The sequence below is a fragment of the Megalobrama amblycephala genome, linkage group LG17 (genome assembly GCF_018812025.1).
Source record: "Megalobrama amblycephala isolate DHTTF-2021 linkage group LG17, ASM1881202v1, whole genome shotgun sequence".
NCBI lineage: Eukaryota > Metazoa > Chordata > Actinopteri > Cypriniformes > Xenocyprididae > Megalobrama > Megalobrama amblycephala.
The window spans coordinates 5,620-32,500 of NC_063060.1; the positions used below are offsets into that span (position 1 = coordinate 5,620).

Consider the following 26,881-nt stretch of genomic DNA (forward strand, 5'->3'; position numbering starts at 1 on the left):
TGATCAGAAGATCAGAACAGCCATATTCTCCAAAGCTGTTAAGCAACATGGCTCACTCAACCCAATAAAGAGAGGAGTAGGAACAAATTGATACCTGGAGTCAATTTCAAAGGTTTACCAAAAAAATAAACAGCTAGAGCTCTCCACATTCCCAAAGTTCAAAATGCAAATGAGGGTAGAAGACTAACACTAACACTTGATGGCTGCTCTGTTAAGTCTTCGTCGTCAGCTAGGAACCTGGGTGTGCTCTTTGATACCAAACTTTCATTTGAAAGCCATGTTACTAGCATCTGTAAAACTGCATTCTTCCATCTGAAAAATATATCTAAACTATGACATATGCTCTCAATGACAAATGCAGAACAGTTAGTTCATGCGTTCATGACCTCAAGGCTAGACTACTGTAACGCTCTACTGGGTGGTTGTTCTGCTCGCTTGATAAATAAACTACAGCTCGTACAAAATGCAGCAGCTAGAGTTCTTACTAGAACTAGGAAGTATGACCATATTAGCCCAGTTCTGTCATCACTGCATTGGCTTCCTGTTAAACATCGTATAGATTTTAAAATCTTGCTAATTACTTACAAAGCTCTAAATGGTTTAGCTCCCCAGTACCTAAGTGAGCTCTTAATACATTATAGTCCTTCACGTTTATTGCGATCTCAGAATTCAGGCCAGCTGATAATACCTAGAATATCAAAATCAACTGCAGGCGGTAGATCCTTCTCCTATTTGGCACCTAAACTCTGGAACAATCTTCCTAGCATTGTTCGGGAAGCAGACACACTCTGTCAGTTTAAATCTAGAATAAAAACACATCTCTTTAACCTGGCATACACATAACACATTATCAGTTTATATTTTCAAATCCGTTAAAGGATTATTAGGCTGCATAAATTAGGTCAGCCGGAACCGGGAACACTTCCTATAACACCAGATGTACTCGTTACATCAGAAAAAGAATGGCATCTACGCTAATATTAGTCTTTCTGTTTATTCCGAGGTTTACCGTAGTCAACCGGATCTGGGCCGTATCCAGCTGAGACCAAGGACCGGTGCCATGACACGACCACAACGCAGCCCTGAAGTATCAGCAGAGATCGAGTCGACTGGATCATCCATTGTGAAGGCCTCATCGACACGACAGCCAGTGCCACAGTTCCTCAACAGACCGTCCATACCGGCGTGATGAATACGATCCTCAACTGGATGGAACTGAAATAAATACTTTGATTGTTGCGATCCTATCAGATTTATGATAGCAACCTGATTGTAACAAAGCACTGTTTGCCAGAGGAGAACTGGCCCCCCGACTAAGCCTGGTTTCTATCAAGGTTTTTTTTTCTCCATTTTAACACCTATTTGCCACTTGTTTGCCACCTGATGGAGTTTGGGTTCCTTGCCGCTGTCGCCTTTGGCTTGCTTAGTTGGGGACACTTGACATTTGATATTCAATAGTATTCTTGACATTTATTCAACAGTGCTTCTGATCTGCCTGACACTATTATTTAAGAGCTGCTGTGCAGCCAAATTATGTACCAGCTATCAATGTAAAGCTGCTTTGACACAATCTGCATTGTAAAAAGCGCTATATAAATAAAGGTGACTTGACTTGACTAGAAGAGCTTAATTCTGGAGGGTTACCTAGCTGACTGCTGAAGTTGTAAATGACTACAAGTGAGGCCATCAAAGAATAGGACAACAGCAGCACATCCAACTGAAAAGAAGCTGACCAGCTCATCTAGAAGACGTGGTACATGTGAAGTTCATGACATTCAAAGATGGTGCATAGAGAGGTATATTTACAGATATTTTTGAAGGAAACTTGCTCAATCTCCCTTCCCAGTTTATGGTGAAGGGCCTGCAAGAAATTTAAATTTTGCTAGGGGTCACTTTGTCCTGTGGTGAAATCCTAAATCAAACTCATGATGAATGGGTAACTCAACATTGGAATGAACGAGGCATTTATAGCGCTTTCATAGGTACTACTGTACACCCAAAGCGCTTTACAATCATATCAGGGGTCTCTCCTCATCCACCACCAGTGAGCAGCATCCACTTGGATGATGCAATGGCATCCACAGTACAACGGTGCCAGTGCGCTCACCACACACCAGCTGAAGGTGGAGAGGAGAGAGAGTGATAGAGCCAATTCAATGGATGGGGATTATTAAGAGGCCATGATTGATAAGGGCCAAAGGAGGGAATTTGGCCAGGACACCGGGGTTACACCCCTACTCTTTACGAGAAGTGCCATGGGATTTTTAATGACCACAGAGAGTCAGGACCCCTACATAATTTTACATGTGAAAAAAGTGAATGTGTCAAACCCAAGCAGCAACCTCCCCCAGTTTCTTGTGAAGCCAATACTCAAGTGACTTAAACTGCGATTCATCGACTGGCTGCTAGGGACAGGCTGCAAACGAGAGCAGAATCTCATTGAGTCCCATGTTAAAATACCCACTTTTTCAGCAGAAAAAAATCCATGTTTACAGCCTGGATCAAATTGTGGTTTTGGTCTATACTGCTAATTTTGCCCTTCATGACAACAAAAACAATCCCCCTTTATCTTCTACACTTGGTTTCTCCCACCTCCCATGATGCACCACAGCACAGATATAAAAGTTCATTGCAGAAGCTGTTCTGATTTTTCATCTGGTTCTAGCAAGCTGTTGCATTGGGCGGCTTTCTGTTTGTTTGGCCTGTCATTTTTATTGAATTGCGCACGGTAAAGCATGCTGCTGCCAAGCTCTGTAACTGACTCTATGTACTATGTTTAAGTTGAAAGGTAGGAAGTATTTAAATACTGTTTTGGCCTGTTCTTCATTCAGTGATGAAGTTTACCTGCATCTCCAGATCGTTCACCTGCTGCTCGTCTGCCATGTGTTTTCTCTTGAAGGATTCATAATTTTTTTTTAATTAATATCTTTGATATGTGTTGTGGATGAAATTTAACATGGAAAGCATTAAATGTATGTTTTGATTAATAATCCAACTATATATAATCACTCAAACCTCTTTCTGTTCCCTGGTTTCTTACTATGAGCTCATCAATGTTGTGTTCAGAAACTGAAGATTGATGTTTGTATGTTGTAAGAATGTGCAGCAGTTCTGTGTTTGCATGAAAAAAAAATGTTGTGTGGCTGTTTGTAAAAATGTGTGTAGTTGTATCATTGAATATAAAAATAATTCATAATTTAAGTTTTGCATTTTAAAGGAGTTTAACTGTCTTACAAACTTTAGTTAAGGAGGGGGAAAATACATTCACTCAAGCCATTTTATTAAGTTGAAAATTGTTTATACTTAGTTAAATTTAATTTTGCTGTGAAATATGGGATTAAAAACTCAAATTATCAAAGTCTATTTGACCTATTACAATTGAGCTGATCTAAAGTGATCCAACACTTTTACCAGTGTACAATTAGATGTCTTGTGGTCAACATGTTGTTAACTATTTTTTTCGAATACCTGAGAATGCTTCAGTATTTGTTGCTGAATCATGTCCACATACTACGGTAAATGTTAAAAATTATACAGTGAAATAGACAAATCAATAATGAATGTACTTCACTAAACCACAACCTTGAATACAGGCACTCGGATTTATATTTTTATATATTTACTTTTTTTGCATTTTACCTCTAGGCTACTTTAGCTAATTTACTTAGTGTAGGTTTTACTAAACCTGGCATTATGTAGTATGATAATTTTTGGCTAATATCTTTTCAGTTAATGATTTGACTGTATGCAGTCAAAAAAGAATTTCATTTCAATTATTCATATTTGCCCAATGAAAAAAGAGTTTAGTTCTGATAAGTGGCTCGTCTTCTGCATATTCTACGCCATTTGTTAAGGTGTATGTCTATGTAACAATTTGTGAACAAAATTAAGCTAAATAAATTTGAAGACAGGGCGTTTCGTAATCCAGACATGTTTTGGACCCTTCGGCTCGCCGTAGCTGTCAGGTTGCAGTATGTTGTTAAAGTTCAGTCGTTCGCAACATTGGAAATAATATTCATTCTCATTCGTCTACGGTATGGATCACACTGTTTCACATTTTACTTCACAGCGAACGCTTGAACACACGCAGTTCACAGTGAGATAGTGTGTTCTGATTCAGGCACTTTTTGATCTTACGGAAACTACAAAGCAGCATGCTAACAGCTAGCAAACTCGAGCTGCCCATCAATAACTCTTATTTCACACATGCAAACTAAAATATCTAATCTAACCTAACATATTTATCCTGTAAGCGTTTAGCAGCGTTCATCTTGCGTTTCTAATGTTGTTTCCTGGGTTTGTTTTTAGTCGCATACAGTGGGTGTTTATATGTTCAGTGACATTTTATGCGTTTTAGTGTCTAATCTTCATCTCGGAGTGTTTTTGACTGTTGAAATACAGGAAGTCGAGTTTTGTTTGTGAAATAAGCAATGCAGCATACAGACATACTTCTGTGTAGCGAAGCGCGTTATTCTACAAGCTCAGTGTTGAAAAGGGAGTATATAAGTTGTTTCAAAATATAAATTTAATGAGATATAAGAAATAACTGTTGATAAAAGTGTATATATAGCGCTGTGAAAGTGCGCAGCCTCCTTCAGTGAGAGAATGTTAGCTCTGCTTTTATCATATTTAATTTCACAGAAGCCTCTTTAAATGTCAGCTTGAATCTGGAGGATGTGAATTCATAAACATGATTCTCTGTTGATTCATCATTCACTTTTTAAAGCATCCTTTAGAGAGGAGTCATTTTGCTGTAGATGTGAAGGAGTTTTCAAAAACAAAATGTATTTGCGTGTCATGAAGAGTTTGCAGTGACATTTGTTTGTTACACCATCGGTAAACTTTACTCACCTCAGTTTGTATTGTTGGTTTGTTTGTTTCTGTAGTGAAGGCTGATTGTAGAGCATCATGGGAAACACCAGTGATCGTGTGTCTGCTGAGCGGCATGGACCAAAGGCGCAGCGGTCAGACAGCGGAGGCCATAAAGACCTCGAGCCCGGCAAAATGATGGACAGCACGGACGACCCTAACATTTTCAACACACACGGGCCGGAATCTAAAGTATGCAAGAATACGCAGTGACATCATGTCAACACACAACTTTGTACAGCAAGTATCAGCAGGAACACCTGCTTAAAGCTTAAAGCGGTCATATACATTTGATCAGTTTGCCTGTATTCCCATCATCATAACCGTCTTCCAGCCTCTATCTGATGCTTACAATTAAACAGACCGTTTAAATGTAAACAGTAAACGAGACTTTCTTACGTAAATGACCTCGGCTATCATTAGTTGTAAAAGAGCAGGTTGTGGTTAGTTAAAAACAGATGTGTTCTGCCAGGCACCAGGTGAGAAGGACCCAGATTTAGATGACATGGTGAAGACGAGTCCTCAGGCTCGACCCACCGTGATCCGCTGGGCTGGAGGAGGGAAAGAGGTTTACATCACAGGCTCCTTCAACAACTGGAGCAGCAAGATCCCGCTGAATAAAAGGTATCTGTGCGATCCGCCGTAATGAACAGAAGATCACACATTGTTATTTAATCAGTTTTTCAAGCATGTGTAAATGTTTTCTTTTTTCTTTTCTTTTTTTTCTTTTTTTGAAGCCATAATGATTTTGTAGCAATCTTGGAGCTGCCTGAGGGTGAACATCAGTACAAGTTCTTTGTTGATGGCCAGTGGCTTCATGACCCGTCTGAGGTGACTATATCTAAACCGTCACATGACTTATGAATAGGGATGCCGATACCACTTTTTCTCAAAATAGGCCGATACTGATACTTTAATTTCTGGTACTTGCCTGTACCAATGCCTATATTTACATTGCATTTGCAATTTTTAAATGTATTAGAAAGCAAAAGAATATGAATCATATTCATTGATTTGATTTTAGCAAATATATATTTCCGTCAGTTATTTTCATGCTTAATTATGCCTGTTAAAAATGTATTGTACAAGCCTCTGTTACTTTCACTGTTCATTCTATTGCTCTATCATATTTTATCTTAATAGCGCAGCACTTTTGGAGCTGTTTCAGCAGGGATCAATGATGAGGATTTTTTTCTGCTGGTCTGGTCGGGTCAGGGGTTCAAATGTTTAGATACCAGTGAAATATCACAATTCTATATAACAACTTTTATCCTAACCCTAATGACAAGTAAACATTCAGTAATAAAATAAGAACAAATAATCCAATTACAAATACAAGTACAAGTACAAAAACAATTAAAAAATATATATATATAAAAAAAGATACAAATGAAATAAACTGGGTTTTCATGTAGGTTTAACAGTAGTTTTCAGATACAGAATTTGATTTAAAAAAAAAAGGAATCAAATGTAAAATAACACTGCATAGTGATGATTCTTTATTAAAGTTTAAAAAAATCATTCAGTCAAGAGCAGTGAATGATTTAGTTGTTTAACTTTAAAAACAGCTGCTGTCCCTTTAAGACCGAATGTATCAAATATACTGTTAGACATGCGTTTTATTTCTCTCAACTGTTTACGTTCACTTAAGACATTACCTACTATGTTTACTGCAATACTCACAAAAGCGGGTGTTTTTACAAAATGTTGTGTGAATTTCTCATTTCAAGCGCAAGAAAACATAAAAGAGAATTCAATGCAGAATTCAAGCGCTCTCCATACGCGGCTTTCTGGGCGCACGCTTCGGATGTTTGCGCTAGAGATGGGCATTTTTCCAAAATATTGTTTTCGAATATTTGGGCTCGTAAAAAACAAATATTCGAATATTTGTTTATTTAAATGAGGTTAAACGAGAAGGACATTATTGTTTTATATTCATCAAGATTTTGTAACCATTTCTGAACAAGCTTACGATTAGGCAATACACAACAAGCTTACGTTATATCTTAAGGTTTTCTTTTTGTTCAAAGCATTAAACAATATGTGTAAACAGAAAATATTAAGAACAAAAGCATTTACGCTCAAGCAGCATGAATGGGAAAAACACTTATAAAGCAGACAGCGCCAGTTATCGTACAAATCGTAAGGCATATATTTTATATTTTTTCACATGTTCATGTTGAGAAAAACAATATCCACATGCTCGGGTGAGAAAACGAGCTGCGCTGAAGGAAACATATGTCTCAAAATCAGTTTGCTATCAGAGAAGTCATCATCTCGGCTCACTCTGGGATAACTTACACTGCACTTACCTGTCGTGAATGCAGTGATGGACAGCTGTCTTTCCTCTCTGGTGTTAGATTTCATGTGATTTCTCATTATGGTGGTGATATTATGATAACTCAGTTTCATTAATTCATTTGATCAAAAGTAATTCCATTTTGTAAGGTCATTTTCATCTAAGTTTCATCCAAACTGCGCGAGGCAGACGACAACATTATGTGACGATCAAATAAAATGAACTTAAACACGCTCCACAGCGCCACCTGGTGCATTTAGTTATAACTGCAAGTTTTAGTGCTTAGGATTTCTCATGGATTCATTGCATTTGCTGTCAGGAAAGCAACATAGTAAAATTAGAATAGTATTTTTATTTTTCGAATATTAAGTACAGGTGGAATATTCGACTATTTGTGCACACCCCTAGTTTGCGCACAGCAAACTTCTTGTCCTGTAATGTAGGAAACCACTCATTGTGCATACATCACATAACAGTTAAAGTTTTTACTTACATATACGATTTAGTTTTAATCCAAATCACACATTTGTGCTGAGTGAGCGATCAGCAACCAAGAGCAATAGAAGTGCGCGCTCAGTTCACGTTAGTAATATGTGCCTCATTTTACCTTCTGTGAAAGAATCATCTATTCTAACCCTATTGATCGAACCACAAACTTTCCAGCGATGTCTGTGAAAAAGGTATGTGCAATCAACAAGCTCACGCGTCTGTGCCGAAGCACGTTCAATCCACTCCGTGTTTTCCTTATCAGCTCACGCACAGCAGCTATATATTACACGCGCACAGTATCGGCCCTGATACCGGTATCAGTATCTGTGTATCCCTAACTTAGGAACATAGCTTCCTATTGTAGGTATCACCACTACTATACAAACAATTGGCAAGAAATTATGGCAGTTATGGAGGTTAAAGGTTAACGACTCTTAAGTATCACACAGCAAACCCATCATTCTGTACTCGCGTGCTCAAGCAGTCGAAACAGTCAATCTAATCATTATACAGGCAAACGTTCAATGAAAAAGTGGAATTAATGAGATTCAAGTTTCCCATTTAAAAGCAACAGCTCGCGTAAACATTCCATTTAAATGTGAAATTGTGTATTTGGGTAGTCTAGGGTTTGAAACATGGAACATTAACGATAAAAACTGCTGGCGATACTATTGGCAGCCAGTACGAAATCTGTTACGAGGAAATGGTTAAAAGTAGACCCACCCACCATTGATGAATGGATTGAAATTGTCTATGAGATTTATGTTATGGAAAAGATATACTTTTCCCTCAAAGTTGAAAAAGAAAGATTCTATAAGATTTGGACTAAATGGACTGAGTATGTAAAACCAATTAGATCTGATTTCATTTGACTGTACTTGTGCTTTGTGTAAATCTGCTCTCTTTTTATGTGATGTTTTAATTACTTCAAGTGGTGCGCATCCTGGTTCTGTTCTGCTTTGTTTTGGTTCCCAACTGGAATAAGTAATGGTCCGTAAAAGAAAATTTCAGAAAGGCAATATGGACAGACTCATCTAAAATATCCATATCCATCCCTACCTATGTACTTGAACAACTGAAGTTGTAACTAATGTATGTGATGAGAATTTGCCTTTCCAAATAAAAAGATAATTAAAAAAAAAAAAAAAAAAAAAGCTCGCACAGAGAGAAAGTTTTTTTTTTTTTTCTGAATAACACAAAAGGAGATGTTTAGCACAATGTTCATGCTGCTTTTTCATCCCTTGTGCATCGTGATCATTGTCTTTTGTGCTCCACAGAAGAAAAAGTCACACAGGTTTGGGGTTTCATGATGGCCGAATCCATTCCTTTAAATTGAAATGCATGTGTTTTCTCTTCAGCCGGTTGTCACCAGTCAGATGGGCACCATAAACAACCTGATCCATGTGAAGAAATCAGATTTTGAGGTGTTTGACGCACTGCAGGTGGACTCTCTCGAGTGCTCCGATACATCAGGTCAGAGCCGTCCACACTTATAAACAGTGCTATTATAATAATGTTACACAAATGCACATGTGGATGTAAAGTCTCAATCATGGATGTCTCTTAGAAAAGCTGTTTCTATAGATAAGATCCAGCAGGGTCAATTGTTAATGTGATGTATTTGTGTGTGTAGATCTGTCCAGTTCTCCACCTGGGCCGTACGGACAGGAAGTGTATATGTTCAAACCCGAGGAACGCTTCAAAGCTCCGCCCATCCTGCCGCCGCACCTGCTACAAGTCATACTCAACAAAGACACCAACATATCAGTGAGAATCCTGTCCTGCTGGCTTGACTGTTTTATTTAAAATACTACCAAAGCGTCAGGAGAAAAAAAATGTGCCAGTAATAAAAAAAACAAAAACAAAAAACATTCAACAAGACATGAAAGATCTTCTTTTTTTTTTACTTCTTGTTTTCTCAATAATCTCTGTCTCTAATTCAATTAAATTCTAAAGAGCTATTTATGATGTCACAAAAGAATAAAGATTGAACAGAGGAGACCCATTAAAGGGGACAGGACATTGATTTTAATTATTTTAATATTTAATGTTCCTAGAGGTTTGTTTATAACATATATATGCAGTAAAATGATTATTTTCAACCTTCATTCTGAGCTTCCATCTGAAATTATGCGTTTTTAAGGCACGGCTCTTTTAAGGCTTGTCAGTACACGCCCATTGTTATGATTGGCTGACGTCAGTATCAAGAGCCACTCGCTATTTTGAAAACATTATCCATATAAAACCGTCATTTACAGACAAAGCATTATGAAATCATTTACTTACGGTTTGTGATGCAGCTGCTGTCAGATTTAATACAGTCTCTGCTTCATCTGCTTCGCCCTGCCGCTGCTCTCCGGTCCTCCTGTTTTATAGTTAATTATTGTTTAATTTCAAGCTGTTTTCAAGTTTGTGATAACCAAGAATTCCTTTTCTTGCCAAGTTCATTTCAATCTGTGCAATATATATTTAATTCAAGCAGTCTACAGTCTGGTGCTAAAGGTAACCTGGGAACTTTTTCAGCCAGTGGGCGGGACTTATGGTGCAATGATGTATAACTATTCGTCAGTGTCTTGCCATGGAGGCAGGCATATGCAAATGTATTTGCTCATGTGACTTTACAGATCCCATAAAATCAAAACTAGGCTTTTTTCAAACTTGTTTAAATAAAAGCTTTGTTTATAATGAAGATGTTTTAAGCTATGAAACTTGCAGGATTATTTAAAGGTGCAATGTGTAAAATTTGTGAGGATCTATTGACAGAAATCCAATATAATATACATAACTGATGTTTTCAGTGGTGTATAAAGACCTTACATAATGAACCGTTGTGTTTTTATTACCTTAAAATGAGCCATTCACCGCGGGTCCCCCCTCCATGTCAAGTCGTCATTTTGCGCTGGCATGTTTCTACAGTAGCCCTAAACGGTCAGACTCTACAGAGGGCGTTTAGTCACTATGTTGTTCTTCTTCTAATCGTTCGTGTTTTTAGAGGCAGCTTGCATCATCACTACGTTGAATACGCACAAAGTAGTAGTAGTCGTCTGGTTTATTAGAAGAAGAAACCTCATTGCTTGACTGGCTGACGTATTCTCTGCTGTCTCAGATGACGACATCATTGACTTGTGTCGTCCAGACGGCCACCGTAGCTTCTCTATTTTGCTTTGAAAGAGGGGGTGAGCTGCCGTTGGTTGCAGTTCGCTACCTCACTGATAGATGCTGCTAAAATGTACACACTGCACCTTTAATGGTACAAAGGCAAATTTGATTTCTTATGTCATGACCACTTTAATTAAATAAGAAAGGGTCTGCTCTCACAATACTTTTTTGCATTCCTCTGCACTGCTTTTCTATGTTTTTCTATGCAAACATTTATTGGACGGACATCTTTTGCAGTTTCTCACACATAAGTGTCAACTTTAAAAAAAACTTTTTTGTATTCCTGCATCTCGCTCGACATCAGTCCATGTCAGTCCAGTAAGTTAAATGATTGTCTTTTTGTGTGTTGAGCCTTTGGTTTGGGTGTCGTTGTCCTGAGGCTAAAGGAAATTCCACTCTTGGATTAGTTGGAGACAGTTGGTTTAACAGTCTGTTTTATGTGTTTCAGTGTGATCCTGCCTTGCTGCCAGAACCCAACCATGTGATGCTGAATCATCTGTATGCACTCTCGATAAAGGTACATTATACACCTGCTACCAAACATGCTCTCCTGTAATGGTAAATAATTGACAGATTTTTTTCTGTCTCAGGATGGCGTGATGGTTCTCAGTGCAACTCACCGTTATAAGAAGAAATATGTGACGTCTCTTCTGTACAAGCCTATTTAACGAGCTCCGGATGGCACATCATTTACAGTCCGTATCCACTATAGTCGAGATTGCACTATTAACCCGTGATATTTACGGTGGCTCTGTTAGCTTGAGACTTCAGCAGTAGTGAGTGTGTGTGTGTGTGTGTCTTTTATCTCTGTCATCACACACATTCAGGTGCAGCATTTTGCGATTGCAATCTTGAGGGCCAGATTTTTATCTGTCCAAAGCGCTTTATGAAATACTGTCAAACAGAATTCATACATTTGAAAACTGCAAAACGCACAGAGAGTTTCTAAATAAAAGTGAGTTCAAGTTTTGAGTTTTAAAACAGATGAACATTTGAATGTAATGTTTCATTCTAAGCTTTTATGGTTTATAGTGTCATAATTCATTTTATAAACCGAGTGAAAGACATGCATGTTTATGTGTCTATTTTCAGAATGAAAGGAAGTTTCGGCCAACAGTGGCGTTTAGTATTTTATCCTAACGGAACGCTTTAGTACTTTCACATCCTCTCTAATGGATGTGCTTTGATCAGAGTTAAGTTATGATTTCAACAAAAGAAAACTTTAGGAATGGACTGAACAGATACACATTTACAGCAGCATCACAGAATGTCTCAAACAGGTTGTGAACTGTGTGAGTTTGTGGAGTTTTACTGCATGTGGTTTGAATTTCATCTTGATGCTGTACAGACGAGCACTTTAGCTGTGTTTCACTGTGACAGACAAACTCGTTTTCTTTATTTTATCAAGCAGGAATGTATTTTTGCCTCTGTTACAAATGTTATTTATATGCTACACAGACACTATATTGGCCAAAAGTATGTGGATGCCAAATATTAGCTGGCTTGTTCCAGTGGGGTTCATGTCTCTTCCAGTAAAGAGTATCTGTGGACATGTCTTTGTGCTCAGGGTCATTGTCGTGCTGGAAGAGAAAAGGATCCTCCACAATCTTCTGCAACAAATTCTCTCGTATGTTATTGTATGTGTAACATTAAGATTAATTTGAGCTAAAATTGCTGGAATTTACATGTTAATTAAGAATGGGGCGTCCACATATGTTTGACCATATAATGTACGTTTGTCTTTAAATATTTTTTGTGTGAAATGGTTGGCTTTGTTGTTTTTAATATTTCTGGCCATCATCAATATTAAATGTTGAAACAGAAATGTGATTTGTGATCTTATCAGGACCCAACCCTTTTTTAATGTTGATGAGGATAGTATCGTTTGTTCATGAGGATTTGTTTTGTTTGCTGTGAATTGAATATTGTGGTGTTGAAGATTCATTCTCTCCAAAGATAACAGTAACTTTAGTCATATGATGCAAGTGTGATATCCCACAGGAAAGATGCTCAAAATATGATTTTCATGAGGAAAGAGCAACAGCAGCTTTCAGTGCTTTTATGGGATATTTTGAGGGAAAATCCACTAACTTGAATTTGTTTCATGTGTTGAGCTATGCATTATAGATGATGAGTGTATTGCTTCTAAAAAAAATAATAAATGGAACCATTCTGGTTGATTTGATCCAGTTTCTTTGTTTTCATTAAAAAAAAAAAAATATATATATATATATATAATGTTTTTTACATTTCAAAACATTTGCAAGCAAAATGAATGATTTTCTATTGTTTATTGATGTTTAATTTCCAAAAGCAGCTTTCATAATACATGGCACATATTCAGCAGCTTCAGACACAGAGTTTGATTGGCTCTCGTGTCGGCGATCTTTTGTTACATTGCACGATCACATCAGTAACTATGGCAACAAATAAGCCTTCAAGCACTATATACATATTATACAGATTTTAGAACCAACATATGCAGCTCATTTTTCTCTCCACCTCAATTCAAGTCTCTTTTTCCTCCTCTGACTTTGGTATTTAATCCAAAACATTGAAAGAATCACACATCAATACTTCTCATTTGTGGTTCTGAATAAAGTGATGCTAGACCCACAATACTGTAATGTGCTCACAAAAGGCCATTTAAGATTGATATTGCATTTCTCACTGAAGAGAATTCACTTACATGGCTGTTTCAAGGCAAAGCAACATTCAATTACAAGCTTTTGTTTTCATCCTATGCAAGAGATTTGAGGCAAGGCAACTCTGCAATTTTTAGGCAACTTCTACAGTTTATAAATTGGTGTAATGTACACAGTAAATGCATCTATATGATGTCTCACATCATCATCAAATGGCTATTGCACAGCTACCCATGTTTTGAAGATTTGCATATTCTATAGCAAATGTTGATTATATTTACCCACACTGCAAAATTAAAACAACATGAAGGCATAAATTATGTACAACTCTGAAAGAAATTATACAGCACAAATCTAAGAGCAGTAAAGAAACACCTCTGTTTGTGATTGGCTGTGTGATCGTGACATCAGCAGCTCTGGTCCCACCAATCCTCTGCCAAAGTTTGCAGTCTCTAGTTCAGAAATCTTCAACACTGTCATTGATCATATTTGCACAGGAATGACTGTGCACAAATCAATGTCAACTTACTCGAACTTCATATTCATTTTTTCAATTGCAGGAAATCACAACTTTCTATTTGTCCTCATTTAATCACTCGTGAACAAAGTTTGTCTATGACGTAAAGTGACAGTCAAGACGCCCAAAGCTCAAACCTTGAGAATTCATACAAGGTTGTTAAAATAGAACTAGTGAAGTTACTTGAAAGCAGTTTACATACAGAAGTCGACATCAACAGCTCAGTTAAGGCAAAATGAGGGAAACTAACCATGCAAACTTTGGCATGTTTGGTGAGCCTCACCTCAGAAAAACAGGTGTTTTATTTTTAATCAACCTCCATCATGCAAATACTAAAAACAACATTCCATTTCAGTCAGCAGCACTGGAGAAAGATGACAATAACAACAATCGTAATAATACTAACAGTGGCACGATATATGACACAATGTCAAGCAGAATGACATTAAGTGAAAACGCATGAACTTGTTTCACATGCTTCAGTTGACGTGCGTCTCGTGACGCGTGAAGGCAGCCGTCGGCGCTCGGAGATGACGTACGGCTGTGTGAATGTGTTTATTGCCAAAAATCCCTGAGATACTCGAGGGAATTCTGTGGCAGTCTGTTTATTTCTCACAAAGTAAAGAATGTTTCCTCTCAGAAGACAAATACTGTAATGTTCTTCTCACAACACTCAATCAATAGGCATCTGGATTTTAACAGCCCACTGTTAAAGAGGTAAAATTACACAGAAGAAGTTGGCAGGAAAAGGGTAAGGCGGGTAAGTTAGCAGTGCCGGCTGGTTTAACGGGTGGCGGTGAGCTGAAGACACTCCCTGACACGCTTCTTGGCGGGCTGCTGCGGACTGGCTGTTTCCATGGTGATCTCAGGACAAACGGGGGTCACGCGAACCCAAGAAGAAGAGCCTGCGGAGGCTTTACCTGGAGAACAGAGTGAAAGATCTTAAAACATTGTATAATCAATCATATTGATTATCAGAATAACATCAGGGTAAGTTGAGATGCATTCCTGAGGTTAACACACACACACACACACACACACACACAGAGTCAGTTTGAACATACCAACAATTTGTAAATATTCTGAAGGAAGGTTCAGTTGATTTGTCTCTTAGAACAAGCTGTTGTGTTTCAGTAACCGAAAACATTTGATGTTCGGTTTCAGTTTTAAAGGGCCAAAATCACTCTTTCAAACATTGACGTTTCATTAGCATTTCTCTAATGACACGTTTTGCCTGTGTTTAGCATATATTTCATGCCATAACATGGATAAACTACAACAGGTAAGCATTGTGACGCTAGGACTGGGTTGACTGATTTCAATCTGGTTTCTGACTTGTGACGCCGCCTGAATCATAATCATACAGTGTTCGTTCGGTGGCCGGAGGAGAACTGAGCGACTGAGTCTGGTTACTCCCAAGGTTTTTTTTCTCCATTCGGTCACCTGATGGAGTTTGGGTTCTTGCTGCTGTCAGGGACACTTAATATTCAACCGTATTATTGATCTGACTGTACTGACACTATTGTGTGAGAACTGAACTGAGCTGGATGATGACATCACTGTTTTCTCCAGAGCTGCTGTATAGATAATTGAACTAATTTAATCATTGATGATCTTGACAACAGAACTAAATCAACACTGATCTGACTTCAGCTGAATAATGACAGAGTTACTGTACAGCAAAAACTGAACTGTTTGCATCATTGAATCATTTTCCTGTTATCACTGTAAAGCTGCTTTGAAACAATCTGCATTATATAAAGCACTTTATAAATAAAGGTGACTTGACTTGACAATACTGATTTCTCGTATTTAATCACTCTTCATTTTGATGAACCGAGATCTGTTTACATTTGATGAACAAAACTTCTCAAAAAAGTCTCAGCTTTCATCAACAAATTCAGTCAAAAATGACAATCAATTGGAGCAGAAACATAATTAGGTAATTAAAAAGTTAAAATAAAAACTGCCTTGTGTGCAATTTAAATCTTTGTATAAAACTCGTTTTTTGAGAGCTGATGATAATGTGATTAACTAGTTATTAAAAAAATTTATTTCAGGGCATCACTAGTTGTGTTTTATGATGGGTTAGCAGCACGTATGATAATATATCTTTTGCGTTTGTGACTGAAATAATCATGAGTAACTCAAACAAACACGTGATCCAACCCATGATGCAACACAACTGATCTAATGGAAGGAAACATTCAAGCACTGATGACAAGCAGCATGAGCTGACATGCACATGGCGCAAACCTGACCGTTACCATGGCAAAGGGAGGAAGAGGAGGAGCTTAGAGAGGAAATCCTGAGCTCATTCTTCTGGAAACACTCGGAGAAAATGAGAGAAATGGAGGACAGACAGAATAAAGACAGAAGGAAGTCGAGATTCAAGATGAGGGACAAACACAAGACAAACAGCACTGAACAAACCTATCTGAGGTGAAACCGAACACTCACCTCTAGATTCGCCCGTGCTTTTTTCAGAACATCTCGAGTCCGGGACACTGTAAGACAGACGAGTTCGTTAAAGCTCTGATGACATCATAACACTAAAACACATCACCATACGTCCGTATGTTGTGTCAAACTATGGAAACGAATCAAACGTGGTTCAGTTATCAGAGCTTCTGACAAAAGATGGTGTTCAAAACTAACGCACTGACACTATCAGATTAGTGTAAAGCACGATGGAAATAAAGCCTTGTTCACATGGCGAGACTAACGGCACTGGATGTGACGGGACTGAACGTTTGTGCTGTTTTGGGAGTCATTTTTATGAACATAATGTTATGGTTTCAGATAGGGCTGTGCAATCGAGGCAAGTATATTTTCGATTTCGACTTCCAATGATTATGAAAACAGGACAATTGAGATGAAATGATTGTGCCACATTCCATTTCGCAATTATTCTTCAATTTTGTCATTTGTTATAAATCTGAAAAATGCTGCTATAAAAATGCTGCTTCCCTTCACCGCAGAGCGCTTTCATTCCTCCCAAAAGTCCAAATGTGATTGTGGTAAAATGCAGTCCACTGTTGCTAAAATATTAAAAATAACAACAGTCGGTGCTTTCTCTGCAGAAAAGCAAAGTCTACTTTTGGGCGTCAGGCGGCAAACACACACAAAAATGTCTAAATGCCCAATTTGCAGAGCATTCACATTCCCACAGTCATTTTTTAGTCTTAAAGTGAACATAAACAACAAGAGAAAATCATTCACTGCTTTTGAATACACTTTTTGTAGCTTTAATAGGATCTTTGTATGTTTAATTCATACAGTAAATATTACTGTGCTGCATTTTATTTTACATTCTATTACTTTATTCAGTGTTCGTGGTAGGATATTATTTGCCTGAATACTGCTGTTAGACTGAAAATAATTAAGCAATCTTTATTTCATTTGTATCTTTGCTGTACTGTTTCAATTATCAAAATTGGTAATGAGAATTTGAATCATTATTTCTAGCAAAATATAATAACATGATAGGAGTCATTTTATTTCATGATAACAATATTTTGGTCATATTGCCCAGCCCTAATCATGTTAAATAATCATGGTTCAATACTGACCAAAAGAATCATGATCATGATTTTCTATAATCTAGCCCTAGTTTCTGTTTTTTAGAGATTCAGCAACTGGGGAAAAACTGAGGCACCAACAGGCTGTTCAGACTCACGCTGGTTGACGATGAAGGTCTCCATGCTTTCTTTGGTTCGGCTGGTGCAGCGCAAACGCTGGATGGTTCCCTGTAGAACCTCCTCCTGCTCGGCGATCCGCAGACGCAGCAGCTGGATCTCCTCGCGCATGGACTGCTCCTGAGAGGAAACCAGCACCATGCACATTTATGTAGCATTTCATTTTTTAGGGATCAACAAATGTTGACCAAATGATGTTGAGGTTCTAACCCTCTGAACGAGATGGACGGGGCCATCGCTGCTCGGCAGAGCCGCCCGCCAGAACATCTTGAGCAGAGAGACGGCCTCGTCCAGAATCTGATGCAAGGTCTTTGTGTCTGAGAGCAGCGTCTTCACTGTGTTGTAGTCCAGAGCCTGTAAGAGAGAAACATGAAACGTCTGCCATTTGCAAAAACACTTTGATTTGTCAGCAGGCGTGTCAGCATCACCTTCCCGCTGCTGATCTCCAGCAGGGCCGCGTTGAGACACGTCTGCAGCGCCACCTCCATCCGCTGCACCAGCGCCCTGCCCTCCAACACCTGCTGCTGCAGCGCGCCGTAATCATCCACGTGACCGATCGCGTGCCGCCCGTTACGGTTGGCGAACGAGCCGTCCGGAGCTTCTCCTTCCAGATCTGCGTGAGGCTCCAGCGAGTCTGAGGTGAAGACAGTTTTTAGTTCTTCTCATCAACCGAATAACTGCACTTGAACCTTCATCAAGCGAAATCATTAATAACTAGTTCTCAACCAGAAGTACTTCAGCAGGTTCTAGGAGGTAGTTGGAAAGTTTATCTGTGACTGCTGACAGAACTGTTCAATCTTGTGCAAGACAAACAAGCTCAGGTTCTCATTAAAGGGAGAAGCCAAGTTTTAGTTATGTAGCGGTTAAACTCCATTTTAATTCAATTCAAAGCAATATGATGGGCCTGCTTTCAGCCACATTGAAAAATAAACATCCCAGCTGCAGTTCACACACACACACACACACACACACTTACTCTCACACACACACACATACACACACACACACACTTACTCTCACACACACACACATACACACACACACACACACACTTACTCTCACACACACACACAGGCACACACCGTTAGTCTCTTCCATCTCTGAGTATGGTGAGTACAGAGGCCCGGCCGGAAACGGACCCACATCTCTGACAGGAGGAGAAGGAGACGGGTCTGTGAAACATGGCAGATTGGTTAGTGACTTTACAACGATAACTGCAGCTACAGACAGGTTTTTAAAGATAACGCTCAATCTCACGCCAACACATCACACGAGTGTTCCAGTTGTTAAATTACACAAGCAAGACAGCTGAAGTGAAATCAAGACGTCCTCGTGTTACCGTGGAGAAGCTGTCGACGATAAAGCACATCCCGCAGGGGGCTGGCCGGGATGATGGGTGACGGGCGCTGCTCGCCAGAATGATCCAGCTGCTTCTGCAGTTGAGCTCGTAGAGCGCTGTTCTCCTGCACACTGTGCTCCAGCTGGGCCCTTAGAGCCCGAACCTCCACCAACAGCTCCCCCAACTCCACCGACGGGCACGGCTCACACACAAACCCTGAAGAGAGAGAGATTTTCAGCCAATAAGCACAATTTCTCTCCATTCGCTGCACGACACGGTCGGAATATGTTGCGTCTCACCTGCAGCGGCGCTCTTTCTCGCACCGCACACTCGGTCGTACAGCCGTAGTTCACTCTGTAGGGAGTGTAGCAGCTGTCTGCTCTCTGCTAACTGCTGCTGGAGTAAACTCACCTCGTGCTGCAGGCTGAACACATCACCAGTTACAGCCTTTCACTCATGTGCACATCTCACACACGGGTTCCAATCACAACAATCAGAAATTGCCAGTCGCTCGTATGAAACAACTTTCTTTACATGAAGCTGCTCTTCATAAGGTTTCTCTGACCTGTTGTTGTGCTCCTGACTGTTTTGTCTGTCTTGTCGCAGTTGTTGGATTTGTTGACTTTGCTCACAGTTGTGCGTCTGTAGCCTCCTCAACTCCTCCTTCCATTGCTCCGCCTCTAACTCCGCCTGCTGCAGCCGAACACGCCCAGAAAGCACCGCCTCCCTGAGCTGCTCCGCCTCTTCACTGCTGTCTGCATCAAACATATTTCAGATAATCTGTTCTATTACAGATTCTAAACTCTAAAGTCCTACAGACATTGATACTCATTCCACAACAAACACTCGTGACTGTAATATAATTCATGGGAATTAATGTGTGTGTTTACATGCATTATGTGATTCATTATGTGAATTGTTGAACTGTTTAGAAGTGTTCTCCACAGATGATGTCTATGTGCTCTGCAGATTGGTGGACTGGGTAAAAGAAGAGCTCATCAGCTATTATAGGTTGTCTAGTCATTTGAAGAAGGCATTTCTTTCTTTCTTTATCCAGATGTTTCTCGCTGGTGGAATGATCTTCTTAAAATCATCTCTTCTTTAAGAGTTGACATCAACAGGATGCATTTATTTTAAAAAAATTCTCTGCACTTTCCTAAAGTGGAAGTACGGAACATTATTTGGGTTAAAAATGAATAAAAAGGAATTATTGAGAGAGTACATTAAATAGTGTCCAAAACTGTCTCCTTGCTTTACCCTGATTACTAAGCATACAGTAATGATTTAAAAGTTGCCATTTAGATTTTACAGGGAATGTCAGTTTGACATTATTTGTCTTTGCATGTTTAAGTCCTGTCTGAAAACAAACAGAAGAAGGTCAGGCTGTTACAACACGAGTAAGAGTGAGGATCATTCAAAAAAGATTAGCCAAGAAACTCTTTCAGAGGAGAGTTTACAAGCAAACAGGGAAAAAGACGGAGCAGGAACTCATCAACATCGACTGACACGTCAAAGGATCTGAACTGACCCAGAGATGGCCTTTACTTGATCAACAGGTAAGATAATCTTGCAATTATGCTGAAAGTCGGCACTGCTGAACTTCCCAACCCCAACGTTATTTATTTTAAAGTCAAATTTTAGAGTCAAATGGAAGACAGTGGAAGCAGAGGAAGACATTATATACAGATATTTTGACGTAATTCCTGACATTTACTTGATAAAATGACCACCTGTAATCGCTCTGCTGTATTCCCTATTTGTAAGTCACTTTGGATAAGCGTCTGCTAAATGAATAAATGTAAGCAGGGCTCGATTTGAGGGGGGGGTGGCATCCCCCTTGTTGAAAACAGTGACAGAAAGCATCCCCTCTATAAAGCCGAGATCCCCCCTTACCATCCCCTTTACATTAACAGTGTTATGTATTATGTAAAAGTTATCATGGAAACTAAATTTTAAAATTCTCTGTATGATAATTTACAACCTATACATAACAGCGATTGACCAATCAGAACTCAGCGCACAGTCACGCTCTGATTTAAGCAAGCAATTCGTCATTCGCGCTTGTTCAGAAGGATCAGGAGATTGGTTCAAGCGCATCTTTTGACAAGAAGAACAGAAGGTGTGATATTACTTTGATTAGTGTTTTAAGGACATTCCCCTGACACATTAGAAAGAAGAACGAACATAGCTAAAGTGCACTGATGCCGTAAGGGATTGTTGTCAAGGTGAATTCATCACCGAGGTGATAATCCACACGTTTATAGGCTATGTTAGCTACATGTACATGTGTTTATTTATTTTATTTAATAAAAAAAACTACAGGCTTTTATTTTTTTAAATAAATAAAATATAGGCCTATGTTGCAGGGTTTTTCCTGCATAGAGAATTACGAGGCCGCCTTTGTCAAATTTCGTGCCGCCTCCGGCTGTCTAAACTCAGACAGGCAGTCACATGCTCAGATATGTTTCCACCGACACGGTTCTCTTATGGTTCCCGGCCATTCTCGAACCGTTCGATGATGCGCGGATCGTGGTTATTTCCACGGCTACTACGGATAATCCACGGGTCGGGCGGGCCAAGTAATAAAAAATAACATTCCAATTAATTGCGGGTGGATGAGAGATAAATCATTAAAGTGTTGATTTTAATAAAGGCACGGAAATCTCATTTCGTGGGAAGACGCAACGAACATGCGTCACTCTTTTACTTTCGTTTTCAACTCAACATTTCTATTCAGGGAAAACCAATCAAGGAAATCATGTGCCTTGAGCACCTCCTAGTGGTCATTCAATAAAACACAAAGGAAAAACCCTACATGAGATATTGCTTTATAACAGCTTTAACTAAAAATATACACAAACAGACATTATTCTGATAAGAGTGTTTTCCAACAACAATAATTAAGCCAAAGTAGAACTTTTATTTTAAATAAATCTTAATTTATTACTTCCTCAGTATGATATGTTACCATATCACCAAGCTTAACACTGATAATTTGAATAATTGTAATGTGATGATCAGGTGCAGATATCTAAATCAGAGAATATCATCGGGCAGTTGGCGGCGGGATGATATATTTTTAACAGTGGATTCAGGAACAAGTCAATGCACAGACTTTTTCTTTGTGCAATTTACACACTGAAGATGGGTTGGAGCTCTTTATTTTAATTTTCAAAGTTCACCAGATTAAAGAATTAATCTTTAAAATGTATAAAGGTTTCTTATGGGGGGGCATGCCTCCGGACCAACAATTTTACCACCTCTGCCAAAAATAATCTAATGAATAATGCCTATTTTTCTACTCTTTAAACCAATAAATAAAAATGTTAAAGGTACAACAACCCCCCCCTTGAAATTGTTTTACAATTCAACTTCTGCATGTAAGATGTCATGGCATCAGCTGAACGAAACGTGTGAATTGTCTTGACATATAACGTAAAATATTTAGGTCCTACTGTAACAATGTGATTTTAATTGTAAATCAAAATACAGTATGTGTGTGTGAGCATGTGTGTGTGTGTGTGTGTGTGTGTGTGAGCGTGTTTGTGAGTGTGTACCTCTGCTGGCTTGTAACCTGGACTGTAGTGCCAGATTATCCTCCTTTAACACTCTGACTTCATTGGTCAGTTGACTGACCGCATCATGATTCTGGATAAAGATGTTGGTTGGAGCCGCTGTCAAACACACACACACACACACACACACACACACACACACACACACACACACACACACACACACACACAGTGATGAGCCATTAGTTTATTTGAAATGGCTCTCACATCTGTAAACAAGCATACAGACTATTTAAACACTGTTATTTTGCATTAAACAGCTCAGTGATTTCTGCCATCAAGAATGAACTGAGATTTACTGGATGATTGTGAACTGCTGTATAAAAGCAATGTGACACTGACAGTCGTTATTCAAAGTATCAGTCATGTGATGATCTGCTGTCCAATCACAGCAGTGATCATCACATTCAGACCAGCAGCATGAATGCTTGCGTCTCTCTCTCTCTCACACACACACACATGCACACACACACACACACACACACACAGACTCACACACGCACAGACTCACACACACACACACACACACAGACACACAGACTCTCACACACACACGCACAGACAGACTCACACACACACGCACACGCACACACACACACACACACACACACCTGTGTCTCTCGCCGCTGTGGCCAGGCGTCCCTCTAACTGCTGTCTCAATCTCTCGTTGGTTCTGATGGAATCTTCTAGTCGCTGACGCAGAGATCGAATCTCTCTCAGATGCTCCTCAATCACGTCTACACCTGTCAAAATCATCACATCATAATCATGGCAAAAAAAAACAAAACATGTTCTTTTTTCTTATTCATCAGTTTTTATTTAAACCACTAATTGAGCAGCAATATTCACACACACACACACACCTGATTGGCTGTTGCCAGACTGATAATACGATGATCCATCAAAACCTCTGATTGGCTGAATCATATTTTCCATGTCCCACAACGCATCTGTCTGCACAGATGGGCCTCCATTCTTTCCCAGTGCATGATGGGATACTGGCATGTAATCGATGGAACGGGGCGTGTGCGCGGTTAGCTGATAGCTGGAGAGCGAGTGAGGCGCACTGAACGCTGTTGGAAAAAGAGCGAAGCAGAAACAAAGTGATTGAGATCATCTGATTAATGATTATAAACAGCAGCATCAAATGCTCTCACGCTGCAAAGAAAAGTGGAACAGCAAAGTCAAAACACGAGAGAAGTTGGTTTTGAGTGCAGTTTAAAGGCAGATGTGGATCAGTATTGTTCGCTCTCTCATTGCTCTCAAAACCTCTAACAACAGAAAACGGCAAAAGAAACTAGATCGTTCCTGTTATTCATCAAGCTGTTTACACTTTAAGCACTAATAACTCGCGACGTGCTTCCAGCTCCATCACATCACACAGCGAATCCAGCCACAAAGATTAACAGATGTATATGTGGTGTTTGAGACGATATTTGCAGACATTATTTAAACTGAACATCTTATTTATGAGATTCAGCTGCGTTCACACTGACAGCGACCTGATCGAATCACAGCAAGAGTCTCTAATCTGTTGGTTTCTAGCAGGCGTAAGCAACAGAATTCACCAGGTTATGCATAAATAATAATAAATAGGAATAAATGAATGATGTCTAGTCACTTTTCCAACACATTTATACATTTCTAACCTGTGCTGAAACGAGGGGGTTTCATGACACTTCAGATCATTCACCGCATGTTACTCTGAATGTTTAAGTATGTCCTCAAAACTGTCCTTAAAGACAGTGATGTGATTCGATGTGACACACGCAGCACAAAGTGTGTGTTAGTCAGTCAGTCAGAGACAAACACACACACATGCCATCTGCTCACTTCTCATCGGTGGCCTGTGGCTGCTCAGTATCCTGCGGTCAGGGTCAGGGCAGGTCAAGGGGGCAAAGGTCATGGGATTAGCATGAGCAGACCAGCTGTGGGTTTGGATCAGAGGCTGTGAGCTGGACGAGAGTCTGGTGAAAACACCTGTAGACGGTGGAGCTGTTACTTCTGTGCATCGAAAACCTTGCTATTGTGTTTCTGCTACATCTGAGTACTGCTGCTATTCAACAACAGAATTTATTATATACACTCTTAAAATATACATTCATGTACATACAGCACTGTATACACTTTTACATGTTTACTGCATCTTGCCCTTATGTGGCTGTGCATGTCTATGTCTGAATAGTTTGTTTGCACTGCCTGTTTTTTAATCTCTTTCTATTTAACACACTGAACCCTGTACATACACTATGACAAACATCTTGACTTTGACTTGCTGTATTTGTGTAAGTAAAATGTATTGTTCTGTGTGTATAAGCAAAAATATTTAGTGATACCAAAGGAAAGTTCTGTCATCTCAATGCAGCAAAACTCTAGATGTAAGTATTTTACATTATATCTAGATCATTTGTTCACTGTTTTATATCGTCCACTTCTAAAACTTGCTCTATATGGTAAAGCATATAGATATAATGTAAGGGGATTATAGATATAACTTTGAAATCATGTGTATTGTGAAACGCACTATAGAAACAAACGTGGCTTGATTTAAACAGGAAACATGAATGGCAACAGTTTAATCCACTCACTTCACTATTTGTGACCAAACTCAACCAGAGACGTGAAGCACTTACACGGATTTAGGGAAAATTCAGTTTTCCGGAGTACATTCGGGAGAAATGTGTTTGTAATAAACTGAACTCTGTGTGAACACAATGAGATGAAACACTGGCACTGGATCACACTGCAGCGGGACGTCCTTTACTGTGACTTACATGGTATTTGTATGATTGCTAATTGTTTTTGCACCTCTGTCTTTCGGCTTGGGCTCCGTCTCCTCCCGTGCGAACTCGCTGCCGGCATCCACGTCTGAGCACAGCTCCACGTCCTCATTGGTGGAGCCTCTCTCATCAGACACGAATGAGATGCAATCTGATTGGTCTGTGGTCTCAGAGGGGGCGTGGCTGCTGCAGGGCGTGTCAGGGCGCTTCTGTAACTGGGTGTGAAGAGACTCGATGATTTGATCTTTGTGTTGGAGCTCCTTACTCAACCTATTGAAGACATGGAGACCATGAACATGATCACCTGTGATCAATAAAGTGAAGTGAAGCAATGGATATCATATTCCAGAGCAGACACTGACCTCAGCGCTAGCAGCTCGTGACCCGTTTTATCATCTTGCTGCTCTGAACGATCACCTGACAACCAAAGACAGCATGTAATGAAGGACTGTATGACAAGGGCAAAATCAGTTCATCACGAAGAAGCTCGATGCTTCATCACCGCCATTCCTCGATAGACAATCTAGTCAATATGTAAACATTTAATCCATTAAAAGTCACTGATAATCTGAGTGTGTTGTTGTTAAAATCTAGATTTAATTACTTGAAAAACTCAAGAACTTGATCTGATTAACTATTTACTGTCCACATCATCACAAGAGGCTCTGGAGAGTGGAGATTTACTGCACAATTTGAAGCTTCTGCTGCTGCACGTTATCACGGGTCACAACATCACGACTAGGGTTGCCACCTTCAGCCGCAGCGGGGGCCACACCCCTCGGAGCCACGGTGGCCACAGTCCCGATGGCGTGCCAGTGGTGGTATATCATAACTTAAAACATGTTTTCATAAAAATATTAAGATTGATACCAATGGACATTATAATAAGATATCTGCTATTGAAATCAGTCTCTCACTATCACAACTTAAGTGGTCATATTCAATACACAGCTATGACAATAATAAACATAGGCCAACAAAGTGTGACTGAGACCACAAAAAATAAGCTTTTGAAGGAACGTGTGAGATGTGAACCATATTTTATTAACTTATTAAATGAACAGATCCATAACTTAGTAATTATAAATTAAACAAATGCTTTGATACTCAAAAACTTATATTGGGAAAAAATATATATAATGCAGGAGACTTGCAAAGGATCTTCCATGAACATCATGAACATAATAACATCAGTGGACCAGAAGTAGTAGTGTGCAGTATTGGAGCATGTCAGGCCTACTTTCTTTTGTAAGTGTACTTCTTGTCACTCCGTGCAGCACTGAGAAGCTGTTTAATTGTCTTTCAAATTCTCTGACTCTGACAAAAGAACCGGCGAGGCGGCGTCCCGCCCTCCTCTGACTCTGATTAGCCGTGATTCACGGCCCGTGAACCTGAAACAAACCAATCAAACCAACGATGGCAGCGAATATTACCCAATCAGGCAGAACGGGACGTGTCTTCACACAATGTGGGTGGGGTGATTTGCATGGGATGCATAATGTGGACCTATG

The 26,881-nt window shown here is 39.4% G+C and overlaps 2 protein-coding genes across 12 annotated transcripts in view; one reads left to right on the forward strand and one right to left on the reverse strand.

Moving 5' to 3' along the window:
• Nucleotides 1-2,620: 2,620 nt before the first annotated feature.
• On the forward strand, nucleotides 2,621-13,001 carry prkab2 (protein kinase, AMP-activated, beta 2 non-catalytic subunit). 4 transcript variants are annotated; one of them, XM_048162472.1, is made up of 8 exons: nucleotides 2,621-2,728; nucleotides 4,887-5,061; nucleotides 5,342-5,493; nucleotides 5,607-5,700; nucleotides 9,016-9,130; nucleotides 9,291-9,424; nucleotides 11,265-11,333; nucleotides 11,407-13,001. In XM_048162472.1, exons 2-8 carry the CDS (start codon nucleotides 4,909-4,911, stop codon nucleotides 11,482-11,484), a joined length of 795 nt encoding a protein of 264 aa, XP_048018429.1. In that variant the 5' UTR covers nucleotides 2,621-2,728; nucleotides 4,887-4,908; the 3' UTR covers nucleotides 11,485-13,001. The 4 variants fall into 4 exon arrangements, with proteins under 4 accessions (XP_048018429.1, XP_048018427.1, XP_048018428.1 ...); XM_048162470.1 differs by having other exon boundaries at nucleotides 2,632-2,788; XM_048162471.1 differs by lacking the exon at nucleotides 2,621-2,728 and adding an exon at nucleotides 3,903-4,034.
• Nucleotides 13,002-13,092: 91 nt separating this feature from the next.
• wu:fj49a02 (myomegalin) overlaps nucleotides 13,093-26,881 on the reverse strand; it is a 54,094-nt gene continuing 40,305 nt past the window's right edge. For 5 of the 8 annotated variants that reach the window (XM_048162466.1, XM_048162465.1, XM_048162460.1 and 2 more), the window contains 16 exons: nucleotides 25,733-25,787; nucleotides 25,399-25,640; nucleotides 24,424-24,570; nucleotides 23,454-23,663; nucleotides 23,202-23,333; nucleotides 22,573-22,689; nucleotides 19,581-19,770; nucleotides 19,315-19,439; nucleotides 19,016-19,231; nucleotides 18,759-18,848; nucleotides 18,105-18,310; nucleotides 17,887-18,030; nucleotides 17,658-17,796; nucleotides 16,439-16,485; nucleotides 16,246-16,300; nucleotides 13,093-14,898 (listed from right to left, as the gene is read on the reverse strand). In XM_048162466.1, coding sequence (XP_048018423.1) covers nucleotides 14,762-14,898; nucleotides 16,246-16,300; nucleotides 16,439-16,485; nucleotides 17,658-17,796; nucleotides 17,887-18,030; nucleotides 18,105-18,310; nucleotides 18,759-18,848; nucleotides 19,016-19,231; nucleotides 19,315-19,439; nucleotides 19,581-19,770; nucleotides 22,573-22,689; nucleotides 23,202-23,333; nucleotides 23,454-23,663; nucleotides 24,424-24,570; nucleotides 25,399-25,640; nucleotides 25,733-25,787 — 2,252 coding nt within the window. In that variant the 3' untranslated portion in view covers nucleotides 13,093-14,761. The remainder of the gene's footprint in view (nucleotides 14,899-16,245; nucleotides 16,301-16,438; nucleotides 16,486-17,657; nucleotides 17,797-17,886; nucleotides 18,031-18,104; nucleotides 18,311-18,758; nucleotides 18,849-19,015; nucleotides 19,232-19,314; nucleotides 19,440-19,580; nucleotides 19,771-22,572; nucleotides 22,690-23,201; nucleotides 23,334-23,453; nucleotides 23,664-24,423; nucleotides 24,571-25,398; nucleotides 25,641-25,732; nucleotides 25,788-26,881) is intronic. The other 3 variants (XM_048162463.1, XM_048162462.1, XM_048162464.1) reach the window with 3 other exon arrangements.